At 46.6% G+C, this 23,369-nt stretch overlaps 1 protein-coding gene across 1 annotated transcript in view; it reads right to left on the bottom strand.

The window, feature by feature from the left end:
- The window catches only part of LRRC1 (leucine rich repeat containing 1), a gene marked incomplete at both ends in the record, with an annotated part of 130,896 nt that extends 117,787 nt beyond the window's left edge, over nucleotides 1-13,109 (bottom strand). Inside the window, one exon of the mRNA XM_080699730.1 lies at nucleotides 12,951-13,109. Within this exon, the coding sequence (XP_080555856.1) occupies nucleotides 12,951-13,109 (159 nt within the window). The remainder of the gene's footprint in view (nucleotides 1-12,950) is intronic.
- Nucleotides 13,110-23,369: the final 10,260 nt, after the last annotated feature.

The raw sequence follows: 23,369 nt of genomic DNA on the forward strand, positions 1-23,369 counted from the left end.
CTCCCTTTTCCAGTCCTCCAGTCCACGGTTCTGCCATCCCCCATCCAGTTGATAAAAACAAAAGTCTACACCCTGCAGGTATTGCCCACTTTACCTCCAAAGTATATACCACAACTTCCTGCTACCCTGAGTCTGTCCAAATCACCACCACCCTTCTCTGAAACCGTTCAATAAAAGTCTCCTCTCTGGGTCTCCCTGCTTCTTCTGTTCCTCCCCACAGTCTCTAACCAGCAAGTAGAATAAACTCTCTAACATAAATATCTTATGGGCTTATGATCTGCCATACTTCAACTGATGAAAAAATATCCAATATCATTACCAGGGTCTCCCAGCCCTGCCAGGCTCTGGGCTGAGACTTTCCACAGCTGTCCCATCATGCCAAGTACTCCAGCCACAGTGGCCTTTTTTCTGCCCACAAACTCGCCACGCTCATCCCCAACCTTTATTTCGACCTCGTTCACATTCACGCAGACTCCTCACTCGCATCTGTGCAAACGCCACCTCCTTGGAGAGGCTTCTGAGACGTGAGCGGCGACCTCGATGGCATCGCTCCCTGCTGTGTTTTCCTGTTTTGTGTTCTTCATGGCACCTGTCACTATTTGAAATCCCCGTACTTGCTTAGCCGGTTACTGACCAGCTCCCCTACCTAGACGTAAGCTCCATAGGACAGAGATTCTATCTGCCCTGCTGGATCAAACAAGGCCTGAAGCAGACCCAGCACTCAGGACACATGTGGAGTGAACGAGGAAAGAAGGGCCTGCCAGGATCCAGCAGATACCCTCCCCAGAGCCACTCCTGAACCAAGCTGCCCCCCAAGCTGCCTCTGACGCCTACATCTCCTCGCAGAAGCCAGCTCAGGCAGCAGGAGAGGAGACGGGCGCAGCCTCTGATCCCAGCATGCTCCTGAAAACCCACCTCAGTCTGACCTTGACCCATAGGCATTCTTAGTGGTCAGTCCCAAACCGTGCTTCCCAAAATACAGTCTCTCAAGTAGCAAATCAACCCAAAGGGAAGTTTCAAACAACCATCTCTAAATTGCTTGAATTCATGGAATAAGGACACAAAAAATCCCAGCCAAATGGCCCATTTTGCCTTAATCCTAAAAGCCGGGAAAATACAACTGATAAAGAAGGGAAATAGTGTTCTAAAATAGGGGTGTGTGTGTGTGTGTGTGTGTGTGTGTGTGTGTGTTAACCAAGCAAAATCTGCTGATCTCTCTTCCTTAATTGGTTCTGGGAATCAACAACTGACCACAGGAGGCTAAGTGTTTGGAAAGGCTTTGCCTTATTATCAAATCCTTGATTATAATGATTAAGTCTAGACTTGTGGTTCTACTAAACCTCACTAAGAAACCTCACGGCGCATATACACAGCTGTGGCACCATCCCCTGAGGCTCTCGCTGGGGCTTCAAGTCATAAGGTTAGCATCCAAGAAGGTGGGGACTCACAGGGGCCTTGCACGTCACGCACAGGCTCCCTCATCACTCAGACAAAAACTGGGCAAAAACCAGAACCCCTAGGCCAGAGCAGTTTTCACTCCATCTTGAGGTACCCAGACACACGAGGACAACAAGGAGCCCAGTGCTTCTTGGTATAATCTTCACTCTCTTACAGGTGTGGCCTGAATGCTAAATCCACTTCCCCCATCAGAGTGGATTCCCCCAAGGACATCTCTCAAATAAATAACCAATGCCCGCTCTTCACCAACCACCCTATTAGGTAGCAGCAACACAAAGAAAAGCTTTAAGGAACTCCCTTGGATGGGGAACAGAGAGAGTTACAGTCAAGAATGATGTCAGTGGTGTCCCCAGAGACGAGAGAGGAGACGAGGAAGGCTTCCCAGAGGATCGTTTCTCCGGAGCTCTCTCCAACGTGATGCGAGGTGAGCCAGGCAAAGGAAGGAAAAACCAGTGACACGCCACCATGGAGGCAATCGTGAAAATGAAGGCTGAGAAGCAGGAAACAGATGGATAATGAAGGGCAGCCGACTGCCGCGGAAACACAAGGTTCGAGTTGGAAGGAGATGGCAAAAGGCAGAGGACAAGAACGTACCAGACTGCACCCTGCAGGAAGGGAAACACTGCCACAGACAAGCACGTGTGTGTCTTGGAAAGATGACAGTCAAGTACTGACGATGGGTTGGAAGGAGGGAAGAACAATGAAGTTGGACCTCCAACACAAACTGTTGATGCTGGTAACAGTGACCAAATCAATTCACACCGAATTCTTTCCACCTGCTTTCTCAGCAGTGTATACGCATCAACACACTGACTCCCCATACAACTTCCTGAGGTAGGGACTGTGAACAGTAAAGGTGGAGTTACTCACCCAAGGCGCCACAGCTAAGAGGACGATTTCCTGACTAGGATGCATACTTTCTTTTCAAGAAACAGATTCTGAGCAGGGCTTGGTGGTGTGCTGCTTGTAATCCCAGCATTTGGGAGGCTGAGACAGGAGGATCGTGGCTCGCAGACAGCCTCAGCTACTTAGTGAGGCCTTTTGCAACTCAGTGAGAACCTGTTTCAAAATAAAGAATACAAAATAGGGCTGCGGGTGTAGCTCGGAGGTAGAATGCCCCTGGGTTCCATCCCCAGTACAGAAAAAAAGAAAAAAGAAAGAAAGAAATTCAGGCCTGAACAGAGAAAGGAAGGAGCTGACCCATAGAGCCATCAGGCTGAGTTAAGGCCCAAGTCTGTGTTCCTAAACGTCCCGCAACACCACCCTCCGGCTCCAGAAACAGAGCCCAGCCAGTCCAGAGTGGGATCTATGTCACCTGCGCCCCCTCGACAAAGATGCCAGGCTGGAACGCTCTCCCCACTGCCACCCCTCTGAGCCAGATGTAGCCAAAGCCGGAGTCCTGATTCCCTGCACCCTAACTGCAATAAGCCTCCCCCAGGGGCCCACAGCAACTCCTGACTCGTGCGCCCACGTGGCACTTGGCTACATCAGGAATTCCAGAATGCTCAGCTTCTCTCCCTGACCAGAGACTGCAGGCAACCTGAAGGCAAGAATTAGATGATAGTCTTCCAAACACCGGGGACAAATACCTATCCAAGACGAAAACCTATCCAAGGTCTTGTTCAGGCCTCTGGGAAAGAACTGCAGTCACGGATAATGGGAGCAGAGAGGCAGCGCCACCCTGGAGGCCCATGTTTATGCCACCGCCGTCACCACCACTCCCAGGAGTACAGGACTTGAAATAAGGAATCAGGATGTGCAACCCATACCTTCATCTCCGTCCACACAGCACTCTACCTCTCAGTTCCCACATCTGGAAAGTGGTGAGATTTCTACAGTCTCCAGGCCTCCATCCTACTCTGCTTATCTGCTTTACAAATATATTAAAATGAAGCCAGGCGTGGTGGCGCACGCTTATAATCCCCGTGCTTGGGAGGCTGACACAGGAGGATTGCGCAGGTTCGAAGCCAGCCTCAGCTACTTAGTGAGGCTCTCAGCAACTTAGTGAGACCCTGTTTCCAAATAAAATATAAAATGGGTCTAGGAGTATAGCCTGGAAGTAGAAAGCCTCTGGGTTCCATACCCAGTACCACACACACACACACACACACACACACACACACACACAAAAAAAGTATAAAGCACCTACCGTTTCATCCAGCAATTATGCTTCTTGAAATATAGTTGAAAGAAGCATTCACACAGGTGTACAAAGAAATACATACCAGAATTTAACCCAGCACGGGTCACCACTGCAAGGAATTAGGAAGATTTTAAGGATCTGGCAGAAGGAAAACAGCTAAAGGATGGTGGATGCACCGCAAGGGACACTGCAGGCCTGGCATCAGCACTCCATCCACGCTGATGAGGAAAAAGAGCACGCAGCAGGCATGTATGTAGGAGTCTTCTCTTAACGATAGTAAATATATGGTAATTTACAAAGAGAGTACATTGTTTAAAAAAAAAAAGTGGATTTTAAATGTCACCACTTAAGAGTGATAGATGTGTGAGGTGGTGGCTCTGTTAAGTAGCCTGATTCCATTTTCACACCTAAACACACAACAAAGCCTCACACTGATCCAGCCGTGGTGGCCCTATCTGTAATCCTAGTATTAGGGAGGCGGAGACAGGAGGATCAAAGGTTCATGGCCAGCCTCAGCAACTTAGCAAGACCCTGTTTCAAAATAAAAAAAAATAAAACAGAGCTGGGGGGTAAAGCTCAGAGGAAAAATGCCCTTGGGTTCAAACTCCAGTGCGCACACACACACACACACACACACACACACACACAGGCGTACCCCCAAATTTATGATTATTCATCAATTAAAAATAATTATTTTAAAGCCAGGCGTGGTGGCGCACACTTGTAATCCCCGCGCTTGGGAGGCAGAGACAGGAGGATCGCGCAGGTTCGAAGGTAGCCGCGAGCGCTGGCTTAGGAGACCCTGTTTCCAAATAAAAATGTAAAAATAGGTCTGGGAGTGTAGCCTGGAGGTAGAAGGGCTTCCAGGAACCAACCCCAGTACCACCAAAAAAATAATTATTATTATTATTATTTTAGAAGTAAAATTGCTAATGGCTGGTATCACTTCAAGGGAATCAAGAAAAATGTCTTCTTTTCTGCTGAATTAGCATCCAACACATATTACTCCATACTCAGATTAAAAACAAGCTGGTACCACAGGCCAAGGTCAGGCCAGTTGCAGTAGCAGCGTGGATCAAGTCAAAGGCTTGGCGCCCTGTCACTTCCTGAGAGGTCGAGAAGCCACTTTTTAGCCGTCACAATGCTCATCTACCTGGAGCTCTCAGCTCCCACCGCAGGGCAGCTGATGCTACTCTTAATCATCCACTGCGGAAGGAAAGGTGAGCCCGGGCGGGGGCAGACAGCAGCCTCTCCATCTGGCCACACAATCAGGCAATCCATCTCCAATAGCCTGTAATTAGGTGTAACACCTCCTTCCACCCACGCAGGACAAATCCACTCCTAGGGGTTCTTGGAAACAAAAATACCTAATTTCTCCCAAATGAGTCAAATTCTCTGGAATCCAGAAGTTATAGCCTATGTAAGTGAACTCTTCAAAAATAGTAAGAGGGGAAAATTTTTAAATTACATCTTACTTCCAGGAGTCCAAGATATTTTACACTACACACACACACACACACACACACACACACACGAGATCTCCTAAAATACCACATGCAACAGTAAACTACCATTGCTATGCACTAAATAATACTTAAGAGAAAGTTAATGGACATTCAGAAGTTTCTTCTATGCATTTACCAAGACCCGACATGATCTCAACACCCTTCACAGCTATCTCATGGAAACCGAGGACAGTCATTTCTAGCCCGTGTTCCAGGTGGAGTTCTCAAACAGGCAACTTCTGGCCTCTGAGAGCACCGGGAGAAGCCTGCGACACACACCAGATCCTCACCCAGAGGTCACCAGGCCTCGCCCCACAGAAACATTTATACTGTTAATTCTGATACTATTGGAAAATTATCAGGGATGTCTTACCCCTAAAATTTCAAGTGTGTGGTAAAGGGTTCATTTTAAGAAAATCCTGAGAACCTACTTATCACAGTACTGAAATTGCAAATTCTGACAACAAGGCCAATGCACTGGACTGCTGAGCAGGGCCAAGGGGTTCTCCTCCCACTGGAAGGCCCTGGGCTCAGGGAGTTGGGACAGTGGGGATAGAAGCCTGATTCATCTTTGTCAATTCCAGAAAAGTTTTATTCGACATATAGGCTTACTTTTTCACAGAGATTTGAGTTTCCCTTTTAAAAAGGCATGCCAGCTGCCGGGCGTGGTGGCCCACGCTTGTAATCCCCGCGCTTGGGAGGCGGAGACAGGAGGATCGCGCAGGTTCAAAGCCAGCCGCGCTGGCATAAGAGACCCTGTTTTAAAAATATAAAATAGGTCTGGGAGTGTAGCCCGGAGGTAGAAGGGCTTCCAGGAACCCCAGTACCACCAAAAAAAAAAAAAGGCATGCCAGCAATAAATTTACTCTCAAGGTAATCTAGAAAGATAAATACTCCCCAATTGCTAGACTTTCAAGGCATCAGCAAAAGATAGTGAAATTACAGCTTACAGCATGGGACACACATAAGAATGAGTTCATATTACTCAGAAAAACAGAACCCGCAGGGTTACCGATGTCACTATGGGCACAAGTTTATAAACATGATGACCACATGTATCTGAACAAAACCAAAAATAAACAAGCCCCGAAACGCATGTGGCTATTTTTCTCCCAAGCCAATGCCTACATACACAGCTTGTCGTGTTTTAGCTGAATGCAAAGATATTCCCCAACCAAGGAAAATATGCCCATAAAAATGGAGGGAAACGCTTTGTCCTTGGTGCCCTATAAGAATTTATGAAGCACCTGATGAGTGCACACAGCACCATAAGAAATGGAATAGGAAGGTCTGGACTGGAGGGAAGGGCTGCCTCTGAAGAGCCATCTTCCAGCCCCTCCCCAGGAGGGGAGTCACTTCCCCTGCTCCTCCCTCTGCCGGTTCCTCTGGCCTAGACCACCACAAGGGCCTTCATCTGGTCTCCCAACAGGTTTCCAACACCTTCCTCGTATCCGCCCCAGAATTATCTTTCCCAGACTGTTTCCCTAAGTGTAGAAACAGGCTAGCAATACTGCTGCTCTGCTTAGAGGTCTTCCACAGGACAGCGCTCGCCTCCTTAACAGGACCAACAAGGCCCCTTTCTGATGAGGCTCCATGCCCCTCTCAGCTGCTCCCTACCAGCAGGCACCCCTCAAGCTCCCTAATTAATTCAGACAAATGTGCTTTCTCCCTCTCCCAGTCGAGTTTGAATAGCAGCACCTCTCAAGCCTCCCCAGTCCCCAGGAAAATGAAGAACTCCAACAGCTGTCAACCGTGTGCAGGGGTCCTCCTAAGGCTGGACCGCCTGGCCAGGCCCTGCGCCTCCAGGCAGGCAGGCAGCACAGCACAAGTCTCTTAAGCCTCTTAAGTAGGCCTCGGTTTCATTTGAAAAACTGAAAATTGCAATGACTAAAATGAGTTGTCATTCAGGTTAAGAGAAACGATTTATGTAAAGCACTTAATACAGTGTTTGGAACTCAGTAAACTCTCTCTCCCACTAGGAGGTGGCTATTATACCTGTGTCACAGATACTCAGTGTTTCTTAGTCACGGAGACTCTGATCTCCACTAATCTGGGGCAAATTAAAACTTCTCTAGCTTTCAGTTTTATCACCTTTAAGTTTAGAGAAAGAAGAGAGGTATGCAGGGGGTGGAGAGACCAACAAGGAAATAATGAGAAAGCAATTAAATGCTAAGCTGTGAAGTAAGAACAATAATCTGCAAAATGGAAACTGTTTCCCTCAGTTTAGAAACATATATATCAAGGAGCATTATAAACGTTGAGGGTCGGAATTCCTTTCTTCTAAGCATTTTGTGTGTGTGTGTGTGTGTGTGTGTGTGTGTGTGTGTGTGTGTGCAAGAATTCTATCTCTGAGCGACACCCCCACTCTTTTTTACTTTTTATTTTGAAACAGGGCCTGAGTTGTTGGTGTCGGCCTCAAACCTATGATCTTCCCGTCTCAAATTCCCCCATCTGGCTTCCCCTGCCGCCCGTACTGGGATTGACTGACTTTTTAAAAATAAGACTGACTTATTATTTTTATTATAATGTTCTTTAAGTCTATCAATACATAAAACTAGATATGTCTTCCCTATGCTCTAGCTTTTGTAAAATTATCAAGTAACACAAATGTTTTAAATCTAATAAAATCCAGTAAGAGAGAGCTAAGCATTAGTCTAACGTGACAGATTACGGTGATGCAACTTTGCAGACAGTGCCGGGCTGCTCACAGAGCATTAATACAGCGGTAGCGTGGCACAGGCTCCTCGCGGACGGGCCCTGCCACCAGCAGCACCACCCTTGATCTCAGTATCAGTTTTCTCTGACGAGTGCCATGAAACCTTTCCTCATTCAATTTCCAGTTACCATCTGACCCCGACACATAATTTCTATAATATGGCCATACCTGTTCTCCCCCCATTAGCTACAATCAAAGGAGTGTTCAAGCCGGGTGCAATGGAACACCTGCAATCTCAGTACCTGGGAGGCTGAGACACAAGGATCCCAGGTACAAGGCCAGCCTCAGAACCTTAGTGAGGCGCTCAGCAACTTAGTGAGACCCCCGCTTCAAAACGTAAAATAAAATAGGACTAGGGATTAGCTCAGAGGTAGAACATTCTTCAGTTCAATCCCTAATACCACAAAAAAGAGCAATCAAGGAAGCATATATAGGCAATAAAATCATATGGCACGACTCACTTATAAAGTCATCTAAATGTTAGGAATTTGTCATATTTATAAACTGCTATTGAAATAAACATTAGAAACTTAATCTGGTTTAAAAGTACCTTAGCCATCCAGGAAAATATTTTTAAACTGCAGTTTAAGAAACATTGTTTTAGCCAAGCGCAATTGTGCACCCCTGTAATCCCAGTACTTGGGAAGCTGAGACAGGAAGATTGCAAGCGATTTAGTAGGACCCTCAGCAACTTAGCAAGACCCTGTTTCAAAATAAAAAGGGCTGAGGAGATAGAATGCCCCTGGGTTCAAATTCAAATCCCAGATAGAAGAAGGAGAAGAAGAAGAAGAAGAAGAAGAAGAAGAAGAAGAAGAAGGAGGAGGAGGAGGAGGAGGAGGAGGAGGAGGAGGAGGAGGAGGAGGGGGAGGGAGGGGAGGGGGAGGGGAGGAGGAGGAGGAGGAATGCTGTTTTGTAATAAAAGGTTCTTGCCACAGTATCCAGAAAGACCTTAGCTATTTCAGGTCTCTGTGTTGACAATTTAAGGACTTGGTGCACCTGACCTTGTTAATCCTCACAATACCCCTATAAAGTAAGCACTTCTCTAGCACGGAGGAAACTGAGGCTAGCAGAGTCTTCAAGAGATGGAGCCCCATTTTGAACTCTCTGAATCCAGCACTGGTGCCCTCCTCTGCCCTTCAAGGAAAGTTCTACAGTGCGCCGGCAAAAGAGGATCAGCAACGGACACAACAAACAGACTCAGAGGAGACCAACCAGGCGGGAGTGAGACTCAGAGAGAGGAAAATGGCTCATGAAGGGAAAAAATGGCAGGTCTTGGTGAGAAAATGAAAAAAAGAAGAAGTGTCAAGGATAGCCCCCGGAGCTCTGAGAGGTCCCGCCCCTCAGAAATGGAACTGCTGGCAAAAGATGCCAGCTCCAAAGTAAACTACAACCTGGCAGAGGTAAGACCAAAGGAGCTTGCTCCGAGTGGAGATGGGCATCGCCTTAACAGGTTGCAGGTGGAGATGACGTGACACCCACGGGAGATACGTTTGCAACGCATAACTGCTATTTCAGAGTGTCCGGCGCAGACTAGATGGTGAGCCGAGAATCACAAGTCAAGGCCACTGGGTTCTGAAAGATTTTTTTTGTCATCATCAGTTTCACCAGACCAAATCAGACCATAGGGAAGGGAATTACGATGAATAAGAACCTGGGACCGCTTACTTATGATCACACGTGACATGGTTCATTAATGCCACAAGATCTGAGTGCTCACAATGTACCAGATACTATCCTGGGTTCAGCTACAAACACCCGGGCCCCTGTGACACCCATGTTCTAGTAGAGAAGTCAGACAAGCAAGTATATGCTTGTAAGTATATGGTCTGATCTTATAAGCAAGTACGTGGTCTGATCTTCAGTAACTCAAAGTATTCTAGAGCTAGGAAAAAGTAAAACAGGACAGGAGAAAGAACGAAAGGAGGAGGAAGGGATTTGAGGTACTGTCCTCTGGCGATCTACAAGCAAACAACTGACCTCCGAGGGAAGGTAACAAGATGAAGACATTTTAAGCTATAAAGGTCTGGGTGCATTCGCTCAAAATATTTGCTGTCTACTATATTAAGCACTGTAGCGGTGCTAGAGAGATCGCTGCAAAACACACATATTTGGAGAAATTTGAGAACTGACACACACACTGGGGAGAAAACAGTAGCAGCTGAAACACAAGGATAGAGAGAGGGGAAGCCATGACCCTGTGGCACTCACCCACTAACCAGACAAAACAACCTCACTGAATAGATGGTCTTCATCCTGAAGTCATTTCCTTCCAGCTTGAACATTCTGACTCCACAAGAAAAGGAGAGATGCCGCCGGAGCAGTGAGAGGCTTCAGGGAAGAGAACGAAGCCACGGAGGAGGATTTTTAATAAGACTTGGCAATATTCACTCAATGGAGAAATAACCGATTATTGAACAAGACCCGCCCTGGCCCTCAGGGGTGACGCTCTGCTCAGAAGGAGGAGCAGAACCGTAACAATGAGATTGCCTCTGTGAGTACAGATCCAGAAGGGTCCTGCTGCAGGGACAGGGTGAAAAGAGCCGCAGATGGAGGGGAAAGAATGAGACTACCGCCCAAGTGAGGGTCCAGGACCCCTCTTTGAAGAAGGCGGTGCCCAGCGAGTGTCACAAGGCAGAGCCACTGCTGGGGTTGGTGATGCAGGTTCAGCAAGGCGCTGAAAGATTAGGTAAACAAGCCATCGCACCTACAGCGGCTGAGGTTGGATGAACTCTGCGCTCCCTCCACCCCATGCTCATCACATCTGTCCCAAAGTCATCTGCCTCCCCACGAAGCTGGGAACAGCTCAGAGGACTCACAGTGCCTTTAATCTCCATGTTCACAGTCACTAGTAAATTATGGAGGCTCAATACATGTTTGATGCGGCCAAGTCTTAATGCTGTGAGAGGGTGGGGAGCGCTAAGTAACAGAAGGTTTGATAGGGGCAAGCAAACAAATGTGGCCGGCAGGCCACACTCCTGCTAGGTGTCCAGAGTGGTCACGGTTGGCTCAAAGTGAATGAACAGGGCCAGCTAGGGACTGCATCTAACCAGCTGGGTAGCTCTGAGAAAATCAATTCTGACTCAATTTGTACATGAAGATGCTGGAGCAAATGAGAGGCTATCGGTGTCTGTCATTATCCTGACGCTTCCTGTTCGGGTAGGGGATACAGGCTTCCCCTTTGGCTGTGCTCCCAAATTATAGAGAGGAAAATAGACAGCTGGTATGGCCACCACACTAAGGACCTTTGCGGCTTGTCTGCAAGAGTGATGATGTGACAGGTGAGGAGACAGGAGTTTGGGAAAGAGGGCAGGTGCACTAGGTAACAGTTGTAATAAGTTATAGAGATTGCAGAGGTGAAGGAAGGGCTGAATGGGACCAATATCTGCTTTCATGGTGACTGCTCACACCCAGGTACCCACATTGAGAGAAATAGCGAGTTTATAGGAACTCAAAATGTACACGCTTAAGAGCCGTCGAGGTGATGACTGCCGACACGCAAGTCCATCTCTAGCCTTTGGAATGCGCACTCACTGTATTTACAGTGCCATCAGACTGTGTTTTGTGATGCAGAGACCGTCCCATCTATGATCAGTAGAGATACCTGGCACTACTACATCCCATAATTCCCAAGGCCAAGCTAAATTCTCCAACATTAAAGGGAAATCCACAAACTGAGAAAAGGGAGTGGAGCCAACCCAGTCAAAGGAGACCTTCTACTTACACAGTGAAAAACAAACATCACTGAAACATCTCTACTTGAATAACTCACTCGATCTTCAGTCACCTTACTCTGAAGCTCTTAAGTGAATCAACTTACATATTCTATACCGTAAAGCCTAAAGTAGTTATACACTGAAACCAGTGTGTGAGCTTACAGCTTACGTCAAATGTGAGGAAGCTAAACCCAGACAAAACTATGTATTTGAAAAAATAATAAATGCCTGCGGGAACTAGATGGCTCTTCTGCTCTTTAGCTAAATAAAGCCTGGGGGGCTTTGCAAAGATCCCAGTGAAGATAATCTCTGTGATTAGGCAGAGTAAGCATCCAATCATTTCTACAAGAACCAAGGAAAGTTAACAACACTTGAAATGTTGAGAAAAACACAGAGTTCTGGTTTTTAAAACGCTGTCTGCGCTGGAGAACGCATCGGGGTGTTTGTTTGTTTGTTTGTTTGTTTGTTTGTTTGTTTGTTTAACAAACTAGAACATTAGACCAGCGTTTCTGTGACAGTGACTCGGGGTGTGTTAACCAAAGTACAAGCAAGATATCTGAGTTCCGACGCCCTGGCCTTGGGTCCCCTCCCCGCCTCCCGGCAGGCTCCCTACTTCCTGCACACCTTTGGATTGCCACACACGACTTCCTGCACACACCTGGGTCTGAGATGCCTTTCTCCCTAAGAGTTCCTCCAGCTAAATTCCTAAGGCAAGCTCAAAGGGCTAAAAGTTCTCCGACTCCCCAACAGGGTACAATCAGCACTTTTGTCGCTGGACAAGTTGGGCCGCAGCAGGGTGATTAATTTTCGTAAACAACTCGGCAGAGGTAACGCATCACTGCGAGGACACGAGTCAGCGGGCTGGACGCGGACGCGCCGGGAGAGGCGGCTGCAAGGCTGACCCGCAGAGCCCTGGCTGCCGTCCACGCGGCTCTGCCACGCAACAGGTCGGGCGGGCGAGGCCCGAGCTGCGGGCTCCAGGGCACCTGCGCCCGGGTCCCCGCCCGGCTCCCGCCGCCCGCACCCGCGGCCGCTCCTGCAGGCCGAGCCCAGCTCCGGGCGCTCAGCCCGCCTGCGATAAGGCCCGGGGCGCATTCCTCCCGAGATGCCGAGATAGCGCGCCGCTGCCGCTCCGCGGGTCCCGAGACCCCCCCCCCCCGTCCCGCCCCGGCCGCGGGGAGCCCGGCGGGGGCGGCGATCGCGCCGGAGGGGCCGGGGCGGGGGGCCGGGAGGGGCCGGGAGGGGCCCCGCGCCAGGTGTCAGTTCCTGGACCCCGTGTGTCCGCCACCCCCGGGCCCAGACGCTGCCCCAACCGCACCAGCTCTAGAGCCGCTCGGGGAACGTCAGGGCGCTTTGCAGCAGAGGAAAAAGAACTTTTCGGGGGGCGGCAGGTGGCGGCCGCGGGCGGCGCTCACCTCGGGCAGCTCGCGGAGCTGGTTGGCGTCCAGCAGCAGCTCCTCCAGGCTGCGGGCGTAGCGGTAGATCTCCTCGGGCACGCACACCAGCGAGCAGTGGCGCCGGTCGATGGTCTCCACATGACGGTTGCACCGCCACAGGGGGATGCAGTGGAACATCGCCGCCCGCCGCGCCGGCCCCGAGCCGCGCAGCCCGGGCCCCGGCCCGCGCCGATCCGCGCTGGAGGTTGGCCCCGGGCTCGCGGGCTCCTCGCGGGGCTGCGCGGTCCCCAACGCCCGGAGCCTCGGCGCCGCCCCTCCCGCCGCCGCCGGCCCCGCCCACCGGCCCGCGCGCACTGCGCCTGCGCCGCCCGCCCGCCGCCGGGGAGGCTCCGCGCCGGGTTTTCCCGGAGACCGGCTCCGGGGGGGGCCGGGGGGCCTCCCGCAGCCCGCTCGCCGGCCCCCCGCCCCCCGCCCCCACTCGGGCTCGGGACCCCGGCTGCGTGGGCCCCCTCGGAGGAAGCCGGACTCCGAAGGGACCCCCTGGAGCCAAGAGGAGGCGGGAGCGGGACGACTTGGGCGTCCAGTCTGACTTCGCTCGCCCTCCTCCTCGCCGCGCTCCCCTTCCCCAAAATAACTTTCTCTTCCGGGGTCAGGCAGGACCGCCCCGCAGCGAACCTGGCACGCCTCGGCCGCCCGAGCCACGCGATCCGGGGCGTTTGGAGGTGTCTCCCCCGCCTGGCTACCCCGGAGCGCGTCTTCAGCGGTCACGGTTTGCCCACCGAGTGCTAGAAGACTCCCCTCCCCACACCACCTGAACAAAACCTAGGGCTCTCCTAGACGCGGATGCACTAGGTCAGGGGCACCGCTGCAGAAACTGGCTGGCAAAGGTGCACTTCTGAGCCCCTTCCAGCCGGGCCAGGGGTTGGGCCCCGGCGACTAATACTGGCCGGCGTGGAAGGAGGGTGCCCGGTGTGCAACCTCCATCCGGCTCCTGGGTTTCTGAGACATCACACTTTCCGTCAAAGGGGAGATGGCAGCCCAAGGAGCAGTTGAGGAGCCCTAGGAGGCCCGCTACTTATTGGTAACGACAGTTCCCTCGCCCCCCACTCATTGCCGTGGACCAAGGCCTGAACCCCGATCTGTCCTCTCCGGTAACTGCGCTGCAATCCTCGTCTCGCATTAACCAAGCACTGCCTGCCCGGATCAGGTCCGGGCAGCGCGCGGCGAAGGGTTGTTTTCTTGGGATCTCCTCGCCCTCTCGGCAACACTGCCCCCATCCAGCTCCTTCATTTGTATTCAAATTCCAGGTTCCACCTGTGGCCTCCTCCGCCGGGATGCCATTCTGTCACACCTCTCCCCAAGCTGCCACTGTTAAAATCTGGAGCCCCGGATTCACATTTGTGCCAAAGGCTGACGGCTGAGCGTGCTCAGTTTGGTCTGAAAGGAGCTTTTGCAGACTTCTGTCGGCTCCAACTGTGTCCAAGACGGTTTCCCCAATGAAGTGGGGAAAGGGACGCGATCATTTCGGTTCTACTAGGAGGGCGCCTCGCCACCCAATCCGACGGGTCCGACTTGGTTCTGCATCAACACTGTTACCTTAACCCTTATCATCCCAGTCAATCCCACAACTCCTCTTGTCTCACCCACTGCACCCGCTCTGTGGTATGGCGCCTTTGGTCCCTACCTTCTCAGGGAAGACTGCCTGGACTTGGAGCCGCCACCCCTTGCCATTCTTACATTCCAGAAGTGGATGGTAAACCACCCTTCTTGGAAAACCCTGGCCCCTAACTGAGAGACATCTAGAAAGACATGTGACTACCTTTACAAGTTTCCCAACTGCTTAAAAAAAAAATTAAGAAGTTTGACCCCTCTCCATTCAGTTTAAATGAATGTTAATTGCCAGAGATAACCCTGGATTTTTGTACCAAACAACAGATGTTTTAAAGACCTGGTTGGTCTTTTAAAATGTGAAACCTCAGAACGCATTCCATGTGTGCCTATCCGTGAAGTCTACACTTACCTATTAGGATTATTTTTGTATCACCATAACCCCAAAGAGCTTGTGACCTCTTGGACAACAGTTACAGGCTCCATGCTTTGAATATCCTGGAAACTACCACAGCGCCCTATACACGCTATTTAGCTGCCAGATTTTTGTTGAGTTGACTCTGATCAGTGAAAGAATTCTTGACTTTCCTTGTTTTATGGGACCTGGCGCGAACCGAAATCAGGCTGGTAAGACAGACCCAATCAACACTGTCGTCTAGAAAATAAGAAACTTACTTTTAAAGTTCACCTGGAGAGTCTTAGGGTTTCCCTCTTGATATAATTTCCAGCTTCTTTCCCCATATACAAGTGAGTTTGACTCAATATAAAGAAAATTGTTAAGACTATAAAAGTCGATTTCTTCTTGGAACAATGTAACTTTCCTTTTCACTGTGTCGCATTTTTCACAACCTTTAAACTGTTTGAGCTCTGGCTTAGCTGCTACCCAAGAGCTATGTAGAATTACACAAAGTACTTAAATTTATCAGCCTCAGTTTACCGTCTCTCAGACAAGGGCAGTGGACCATGGAGTCATTATTGGGATTAAATGAGATGATATATGTAATCATATTTAGCAGAGTATCAGACACACATCAATTCAATCAATAAATATTCACTATGCATCTAGGCATGGTGGCACATGCCTGTAATCCCAGGACTTGAGAGGCTGAGACAAGATGGCAGATTTGAGACCAGCCTCAGCAGTTTAGTGGAGACCCTGTTTTTTTTTATTTTTTAATTGGTGCACTGTATTCATACATCATAGTAGGATACATACTTTTGTAGACATACATGCACACTTTTCCCAGTCAGCCCCCACCCAATCCCCACCCCATTCTCTCCCTATCCCTCCCTCCCATGCTTGGCTTAGTAGTTGACATCTAGTATTATGGCAATTTATCTAAAATTAAAAATGATAATCTCACATAACAGTTTCATTTGTCTGATACCAAGCTTTTGATGACTTAAAGATAACATTTCAATATTTCTTTTTGCTTTCTTTCTTACCAGAGAATATTTTTTTCTGTTTTTTAGGTGAAACTATCATATATTTATATATTTATTTTTCAGAAAAAAATCTATCCTAATATGGAATATGGAGTCTAGGTACCCAAAACGATCTTGAAAAAGAACAAAGCTAGAAGATAAATATTTTCTGATTTCAAACCATATAAAGCTACAATAATTGAAACAGTGTAGTACTATTCTAAAGGCAGATATATAAACCATTGGAGTTAAATAAAAGCCTAGAGCTAAATTCTTCCCTATATTGTCAAGTTATTTTTGACAAGGTTTCCACGAACATTTGGTGGTGGAAATGATAATCTTTTAATTAAATATTGTTGAAAAATAATAATTACATGGAAAAGAATAAAATTGGACCCTTACCTAATCCCATATACAAATATTAACTCAAAATAGATAATAGACCTAAATATAAATCTTAAGACTATAAACTTTTAGGAGAAAATCTGGGTCATAAAACCTCACAACATTGAAATTGGCAGTAATTTCTTGGTTATGATTTCAATGGCACAGGCAACAGAGGAGTATACAGACTCCCTAAAAAATAAAAAAAAAATTGTATATCCAAAGACAATGTAAACAGAGTTAACAGTTACTAATAGAATGGGATAAAATATTTCCAATTGCTATATCTGAAGGTATATTAATATTCCAACTAGAAATCCTAAAATTTAACAACAATAAAGGCAAACAATACCCTTTAGAGATAGGCAAAAGACTAACATAAATAATGAATCTCCACAGATAACCAATCTTAATTGTCTGTTGGATGGAAACTCTTGTTTCTCTGGTTCTGGTGTGTGTTACCTATTTCTTCTTTGTAGTTAATCTCTTTGAGTATTTTCTCTAGTGCTGGTTTTGAAGACATAAATTCCTTCAGTTTCTGTTTGTCATGGAAGCTTCTTATTTTTCCATCTAATTTGATAGAAAGTTTTGCTGGGTAGGAAATTTTTGGCTGGAAGTTGTTTTCTTTCAGAGTTTGGAATATGTTACTCCAAGCCCTTCTGGCTCTCATGACTTGGTTTGGGAAGTCTGGAGTGATTCTAATTGGTTTGCCTCTGAATGTCACTTGGCCCTTTGTTTTTGTTGCCTTTAAGATTCTCTGCTTGGCTTCCACATCGGTCATTTTGACAATTATGTGGCGTGGGGATCCTCTTCTCCGATCCTGTCTAAAGGGAGTTCTATAAGTTTCCTGGATCTGTGTATCAACCTCTTGCTCTATGTTTGGAAAATTTTCTGCTATTACTTCTTTGAAGAGATTGTTGATCCCTTTGGTTTCACTTTCTTTTCCCTCCTCTATTCCAATTATTCTTAGGTTAGCTCTCTTAAAATGGGCCCATATTTCTTCAATATCAGATTCCTGTTGTCGGATATTTTTTTCTAGATTAGAAACTATGCGTTCATTTTTGGATTGCTCATCTTCTAAGAGCGAGATTCTGTTCTCCATGTGTTCTAATCGGTTATTTGTGCTTTGAATTGAGGCCTTTACTTCATTAATTGCATCCTTTATCTCTTTTTGGCTCTCTCTGACTTCTTTTCGAAGCACCTCTATTATTTCTACAGTTATTTTCCTGATTTGATCTTCTAGAAATCTCTGATTTTCTGTTTTATCGGGTTCTGATGTTGTGGGGTTGTGGGCATTCATTGCTCCAGTATTATTCCTCTTTCCCATGATTTGGGAAGTTTGTGCCTTCTCTGGGTTCTTCCCTTGGGTCACTATGACTTCCCTTAAGGTGTTCTGGATCTCGAGTCAGTAGTATCTCGGACCCCACTACTCCTTTACTGGGTTTTATCACAGAGTCTCCGACCCAGAGAGTCGATAGAGGCTGCTTTAGACTGTGGGGGGTGCCAGGTTGCACGTTCTCCTATGGTGTGATATCTCTGCCACCGTCCCTCCCCCACTGGGTCAAGTCCCAGTGAGTACAGTACTGGGATTTCTCCTCTGTGGCCCGCAATTTGACTCACTGTTCTTGAGTACGCAGATGTAGCTATACTGGATTCGGTGAATTTTCTGCTGCTGCCGCCGGTGGCAATATGGCGCCTCTGCTACGCCCTCGGCTATGGGGCTGGCATTTTTCTTCTTGATTTTGATTTCTTCTGAATCCCTGCAGCGTGTGCTGAGCTCGGCCACTGGGAGCTTTAGATGCTCTCTGCGCGGAGAAATCCCACCTGGCTGTTCCGCAGTGGCTCACCTCGGCTTGCTGTAGCCGTCCCGTGAATTCGCTGGTGCCGCCGGCAGTATGGCGCTGCTGCCACGTCTGCCGCCGCGTCTGCCGCGTCCTCAGGCGCAAGGCCGGTTATCTCCTCTGTGGCTCTGTTCTCAATCCGCTTTCTCTCTGGAGCCTGGTGATTTTTTGTTTCACTGGTGATGTTGTTTTCTGGCTATGAAAGACGCTGATTTTGTGGTAATGAGACCCTGTTTTAAAATAAAAAAAAAAAATTAAATTTAAGCCAGGCATGGTGAGGCACCCTTGTAATCCCAGCATTCGAGAGACTAAGACAGGAGGATTGAGGTTCTCAGACAGCCTCAGCTACTATTTAGTGAGGCCCTTTGCAACTCAGTGAGGCCCTGTTTCAAAATAACAAATATAAAAATAGGGTTGGGAGTATAGCTTGGACGTAGAATGCTCCCGGGTTTCATCCCTAGTAGACAAAAAAAAAAAAAAGTAATAATAATAATGGATACAAATATGGCTAGGGGTATAGAGCTCAGAGGTAGAATGCCCCCCTGGGTTCCATCCTAGTACACACACACAAAAAAAATTAATTTAAAAAAGGCTAAGGGTTGCCAGGCGTGGTGGCTCACGCTTGTAATCTCCACGCTTGGGAGGCAGAGACAGGAGGATCGCGCAGGTGCGAAGCCAGCCACGCTGGCTTAGGAGACCCTGTTTCCAAATAAAAAATATATAAAATAGGTCTGGGAGTGTAGCCCGGAGGTAGAAAGGCTTCCAGGAACCCCAGTACCACCAAAAAAATGAATAAATAAAAAAGGCTAAGGGTATATCTCAGAGGTAGAATGTCCCTGGGTTCAATCCTCCGTTTCACAAAAAATAATGTAAATAATACTAGCCAGCTCCTAGAGAGCCCTTGACAGCCTCCTAATGGCCCATTCATTCTACTCCTAGGTATTTCTGCACACACACAGATGAGACAAATGCCCACAAAGCAGTCATTTACAACTCTTGGTAGCAGTTTTGCTAATATTAGCCAAACCTTGTGGGGTGGGGTGGGGGACCAAATATTCAAAAAAGAGGTTTGTTTAAAGTGTTTCACATTGGAACAATGGAATGCAACTCCATTAAAAAAAAAAATTACCATACTTGTAACAATATGGATGAATCTCAAAAACACCATGTCAAGCAAAAGTCAGACCCAAAGCAGTACATATTGTATTATGTCATTTATATATAATTTTTTTAAATGCTAACTATAGTGACACGTAAGGGAAGAGATTGATGGCACATGGCACCAGGGAACTTGTAGGGGAGAACTTTTAGAAATATTAACAATCTTGATTGTGATGGTAGTTAGAGGGGCATTATAGTCAGCTTTTCGTTGCTATGACCAAAAACCCCTGACAAGCACAACTTAGGGGAAAAAAAGGTTTTGGAGGGCTGAGGGTTTCAGAGGTCAGTCCATGATCGACGGGCTCCAGGGCAGAAAATTCGGCAGGAAAACTTCAGGGCATGGTGCCTCGCGGAGGAAAAGCCACCCTCAGGTCCTGGCAGCCTGGGAGCAGAGAGAGAACGAGGAGACTTACAGAGTGATGGAGGCCCAAGCCCCAGCATTCCACCACCTCCAGCCTCACTCCAGCTCTGAGCCTGGGTGTGTAGCCTACACAAGAGCTTCTCTTGGGGGATACTTTATATCCAAACTATAACAATGGGTACATACATTTATTAAGCTCATAAAACTATACAATTAAAATGAGAGCCTTTTATTTTATAAAATTTATACAGCAATAAAATCAGTTTTTCTTAATGTATCCAATAGGCAGTTGTGAATTCCATCTGGGGCTAGGGGTCATATTGTGGTAGCTGGTTAAAAAAATATTGAGTGTTCACTATATACCAGGCGCTGGGTTAATTTGCTGGGGAAACAAAAAAGAATGAAACAAATTTTATTCTTACTGGCAGAAAGACAGTTTTGGGGGGAATTATAACAAACATAACAATGTTGTAGTTGGATACAGCTTTTTTTCTTAATCTAGAAAAGTCTGTAGAGGCTGACATTTTTGTTCTATGAAGGATCCTAAGTGACCTTCTGAGTCATTTATATACAGATCAAAAACCGAATTAAGTCAGACCTCAAGCCAGGCCTCCTCAGTTTTGCATTTAAGGATATATTTCAAAATTTGTGTATCCTTGCTATAGAAAAAGCATTTGAGAAACCTGGGTGCCTACTGAATCCCACGGCTGTTGGTTGGATTTCAATAAACTTTATAATCGGAACCAGTCACTATCCACAAATCTCTCATTTCCTCTTACTAGTAAATTGAAATTATACCCTTCCCTTGACTTGTTTATGGTATCTGGGATTGAACGCAGGAGCATTCTATTTCTAACCTACACCCCCAGCCCTATTTTGCTATTATTATTATTATTATTATTATTATTATTTATTATTATTATTTTATTATAAAATATCTCACTAAGTTGCAGAGGGCCTCACGAAGTGGCTGAGGCTGGCCATGACCCTGTAATGAGAGAGTGTATTTCCTAGCTCTAAAATTTAGTGTTTTTTTTGTAGTTACTATTTCTCTGTTGTTATTTTCTGTCTATTCATTCATTAAGAGTAAATAGGGGCCGGGCGTGGTAGCGTTCACTTGTAATCCCAGCATTTGGAAGGCTGAGACAGGAGGATCCAGTTCACAGACAGCCTCAGCTACTTAGTGAGGCCCTCTGCAACTCAGTGAGACCCTGTTTCAAAATAAAGAATATAAAATAGGGCTGAGGGTGTAGCTTGGAGGTAGAATGCCCCAGTACTGCAAAAAAAAAAAAAAAGAGTAAATATGTCCTCAACTTACTACAAGATACATCCCAATAAACCCAAAGTTAACAATAAACTTACTACATTTAACCTACTGAACATCATCGCTCAGCAACACGGTGCACTGTAAAGTATTGGTTATTTACCCTCAGGACCATGTGGCTGACTGGGAGCTTGGGCTTCCCACCGCTGCCCACCATCACACTAGTGTCTTACTATATCTGACTAGCTCAGGAAAATATTAGAAATTCAAAGTATGGCTTATTCTAAATGTGTGTAGCACTTTAACACCATCAAAAAGTTGAAAACTGGAAAGTTGAACCATCACCAATCAGAGACCATCTGTATATGTTCCTCTACCCACCGTACCTGATCATAGAATACCTGCTTTAAACTCCTCGTGGGCTAATGCCAACACCTGGGCCAGTTCAGATTCACTTTTCCTTGATGGTACTCTTTTAAAGTACAGGTTACATTGCTCCATCTCTTCATGTGCCTCTAATTTTGCATTGTGTCCTAGAAATTGTGAAGGATGGAACCTTTGGATTCTGTTATATTCCTCCAAAGAGTATTTTTGTTTTGTTTTGTTTTAATCAGCAAACCTCTTGTTTTCTTTGTGGTTAGTGGTAGTAAACATACCAAAATTTATGTTCCTGTATTATTCTTACCTAGGCTGCTTTGCGAGCAGAACTACACTTGCAAAATGCACGGATCAGGCAGAGATTAGGACAGTTTATATGCACAAGTTGAAGCTCCTGATCTCACGCAGTCACATCTAAGATCTTCCCTGCTCCCTTCCCAGCCACTATAGCTGCCCTGGTTCAAATTTAGGGTACCTCAAGCCAATCTGGTTGGGCAAAAGATTTTTCGCTGACGCTTACAATGGAAACTAGTGTGGATGCTTGCCAAAGTCAGAAAAGAAGAAAACTCACCCTTTTTTCCAAGTGTAGATGCACCATTAATTTCTGCTTGGTTTTGGTCACTCTCCAGTTGACTTTTATATTTTATCCAGAATTATAATTGTTATCTGCTGGAAGATCAGTCTTAGGATAACTGCTCAGTTGTTGCTGAAAGGAAAACAGTATCCGTTGATTTTTTTTTCAGCGCTAGAATTGTACACAAGGCCTTATGAATGCAAAGCGCACACTAGGCCCCTGAGCCGCAGCCGCAGCCCTGTCTCTTAGCGTCACAGATTGTAATAGCATAAGGACAATCCAACTTTAGTCTGTTCCTCTACTCAGAGAAGTTGCAAATGAGCAATCTGAGTTTACTCAGCTCTTCTGGGTTTTTTTTTTTTCAGTCTCCTAATAAATGTGTTAATCATGAGTCAAATATTGAAAAACAACATTTTCCTTTGGTGGAAATGGGCCAAACACTCTGTTGCGTGGGGTGGTGTAAAGAATTCATGATTCTGCCTTGGATTTTTGTGTCTGCCACTAATAGTGATGAGCTCTTGGGTGAATCATATTTAACTCCAAATTCATCTTCTTGATTTTTACAAATCAATGAAATGAAAATACCAACCTCCGAAGGCTATACAGAGGATTGTTAATATAGTAGAATATTTAGTGTTAATACAGTGGAAAGAGCTTTCACTATTACAGAATACTACACAATAGGCATTAATTAGTATCAATATTTCTCAGTTACTAGCCAAAAGAAAGCATACCATGTGAGTGCTTTGTTTGGGTAAACAATCTATCAATTACAGGATGAGTAGATATGAGTTTGTAAAGAAACAGGGTCTCTTAAACCAGCTGAGTCTGGCCTTGAACCTGCGCAATCCTCCTGTCTCAGGCCTCCCAAGCGCGGGGATTACAAGCGTGCGCCACCATGCCCAGCTGTCTTAATTCTTTAGAGTTTATCTTTTATTTTATGTTTTTATTTTTTAGTGGTACTGGGGTACCTGGAAGCCCTTCTACTTCCGGGCTACACTCCCAGACCTATTTTATACTTTTTTTTTAATTTGGAAACAGGGTCTCTTAAGCCAGCGCGGCTGGCTTCCAACCTGCGCGATCCTCCTGTCTCTGCCTCCCAAGCATGGGGATTATAAGCGTGCCCACCACGCCCGGGTTCTTTACAGTATACAAGTGCACATTAGCATGCAGCCTCTTGCTTAGTCGAATGTATTGTTTCCTCGTTAAAATAAACAGATGCCTCATTTGTTTTCTACTTCTATCTACAAAAGATTTAAGAGAAATCATGTAAATAAGGCTCTTCTTATATCACCCATATAATTACAGTTCCTACAATATAAATTACCCTAAATGAGGTGAAAAGATAGAGCATTTGGGTGGAAATATATACATCTAATATCATTATAAGCCTATAATTGGGATAAGTTGAATGAATTTTATAAGAAGGCAACTCAACATT

The sequence above is a fragment of the Muscardinus avellanarius genome (genome assembly GCF_963383645.1).
Source record: "Muscardinus avellanarius genome assembly, chromosome: 8".
In the NCBI taxonomy this organism is placed as follows: domain Eukaryota; kingdom Metazoa; phylum Chordata; class Mammalia; order Rodentia; family Gliridae; genus Muscardinus; species Muscardinus avellanarius.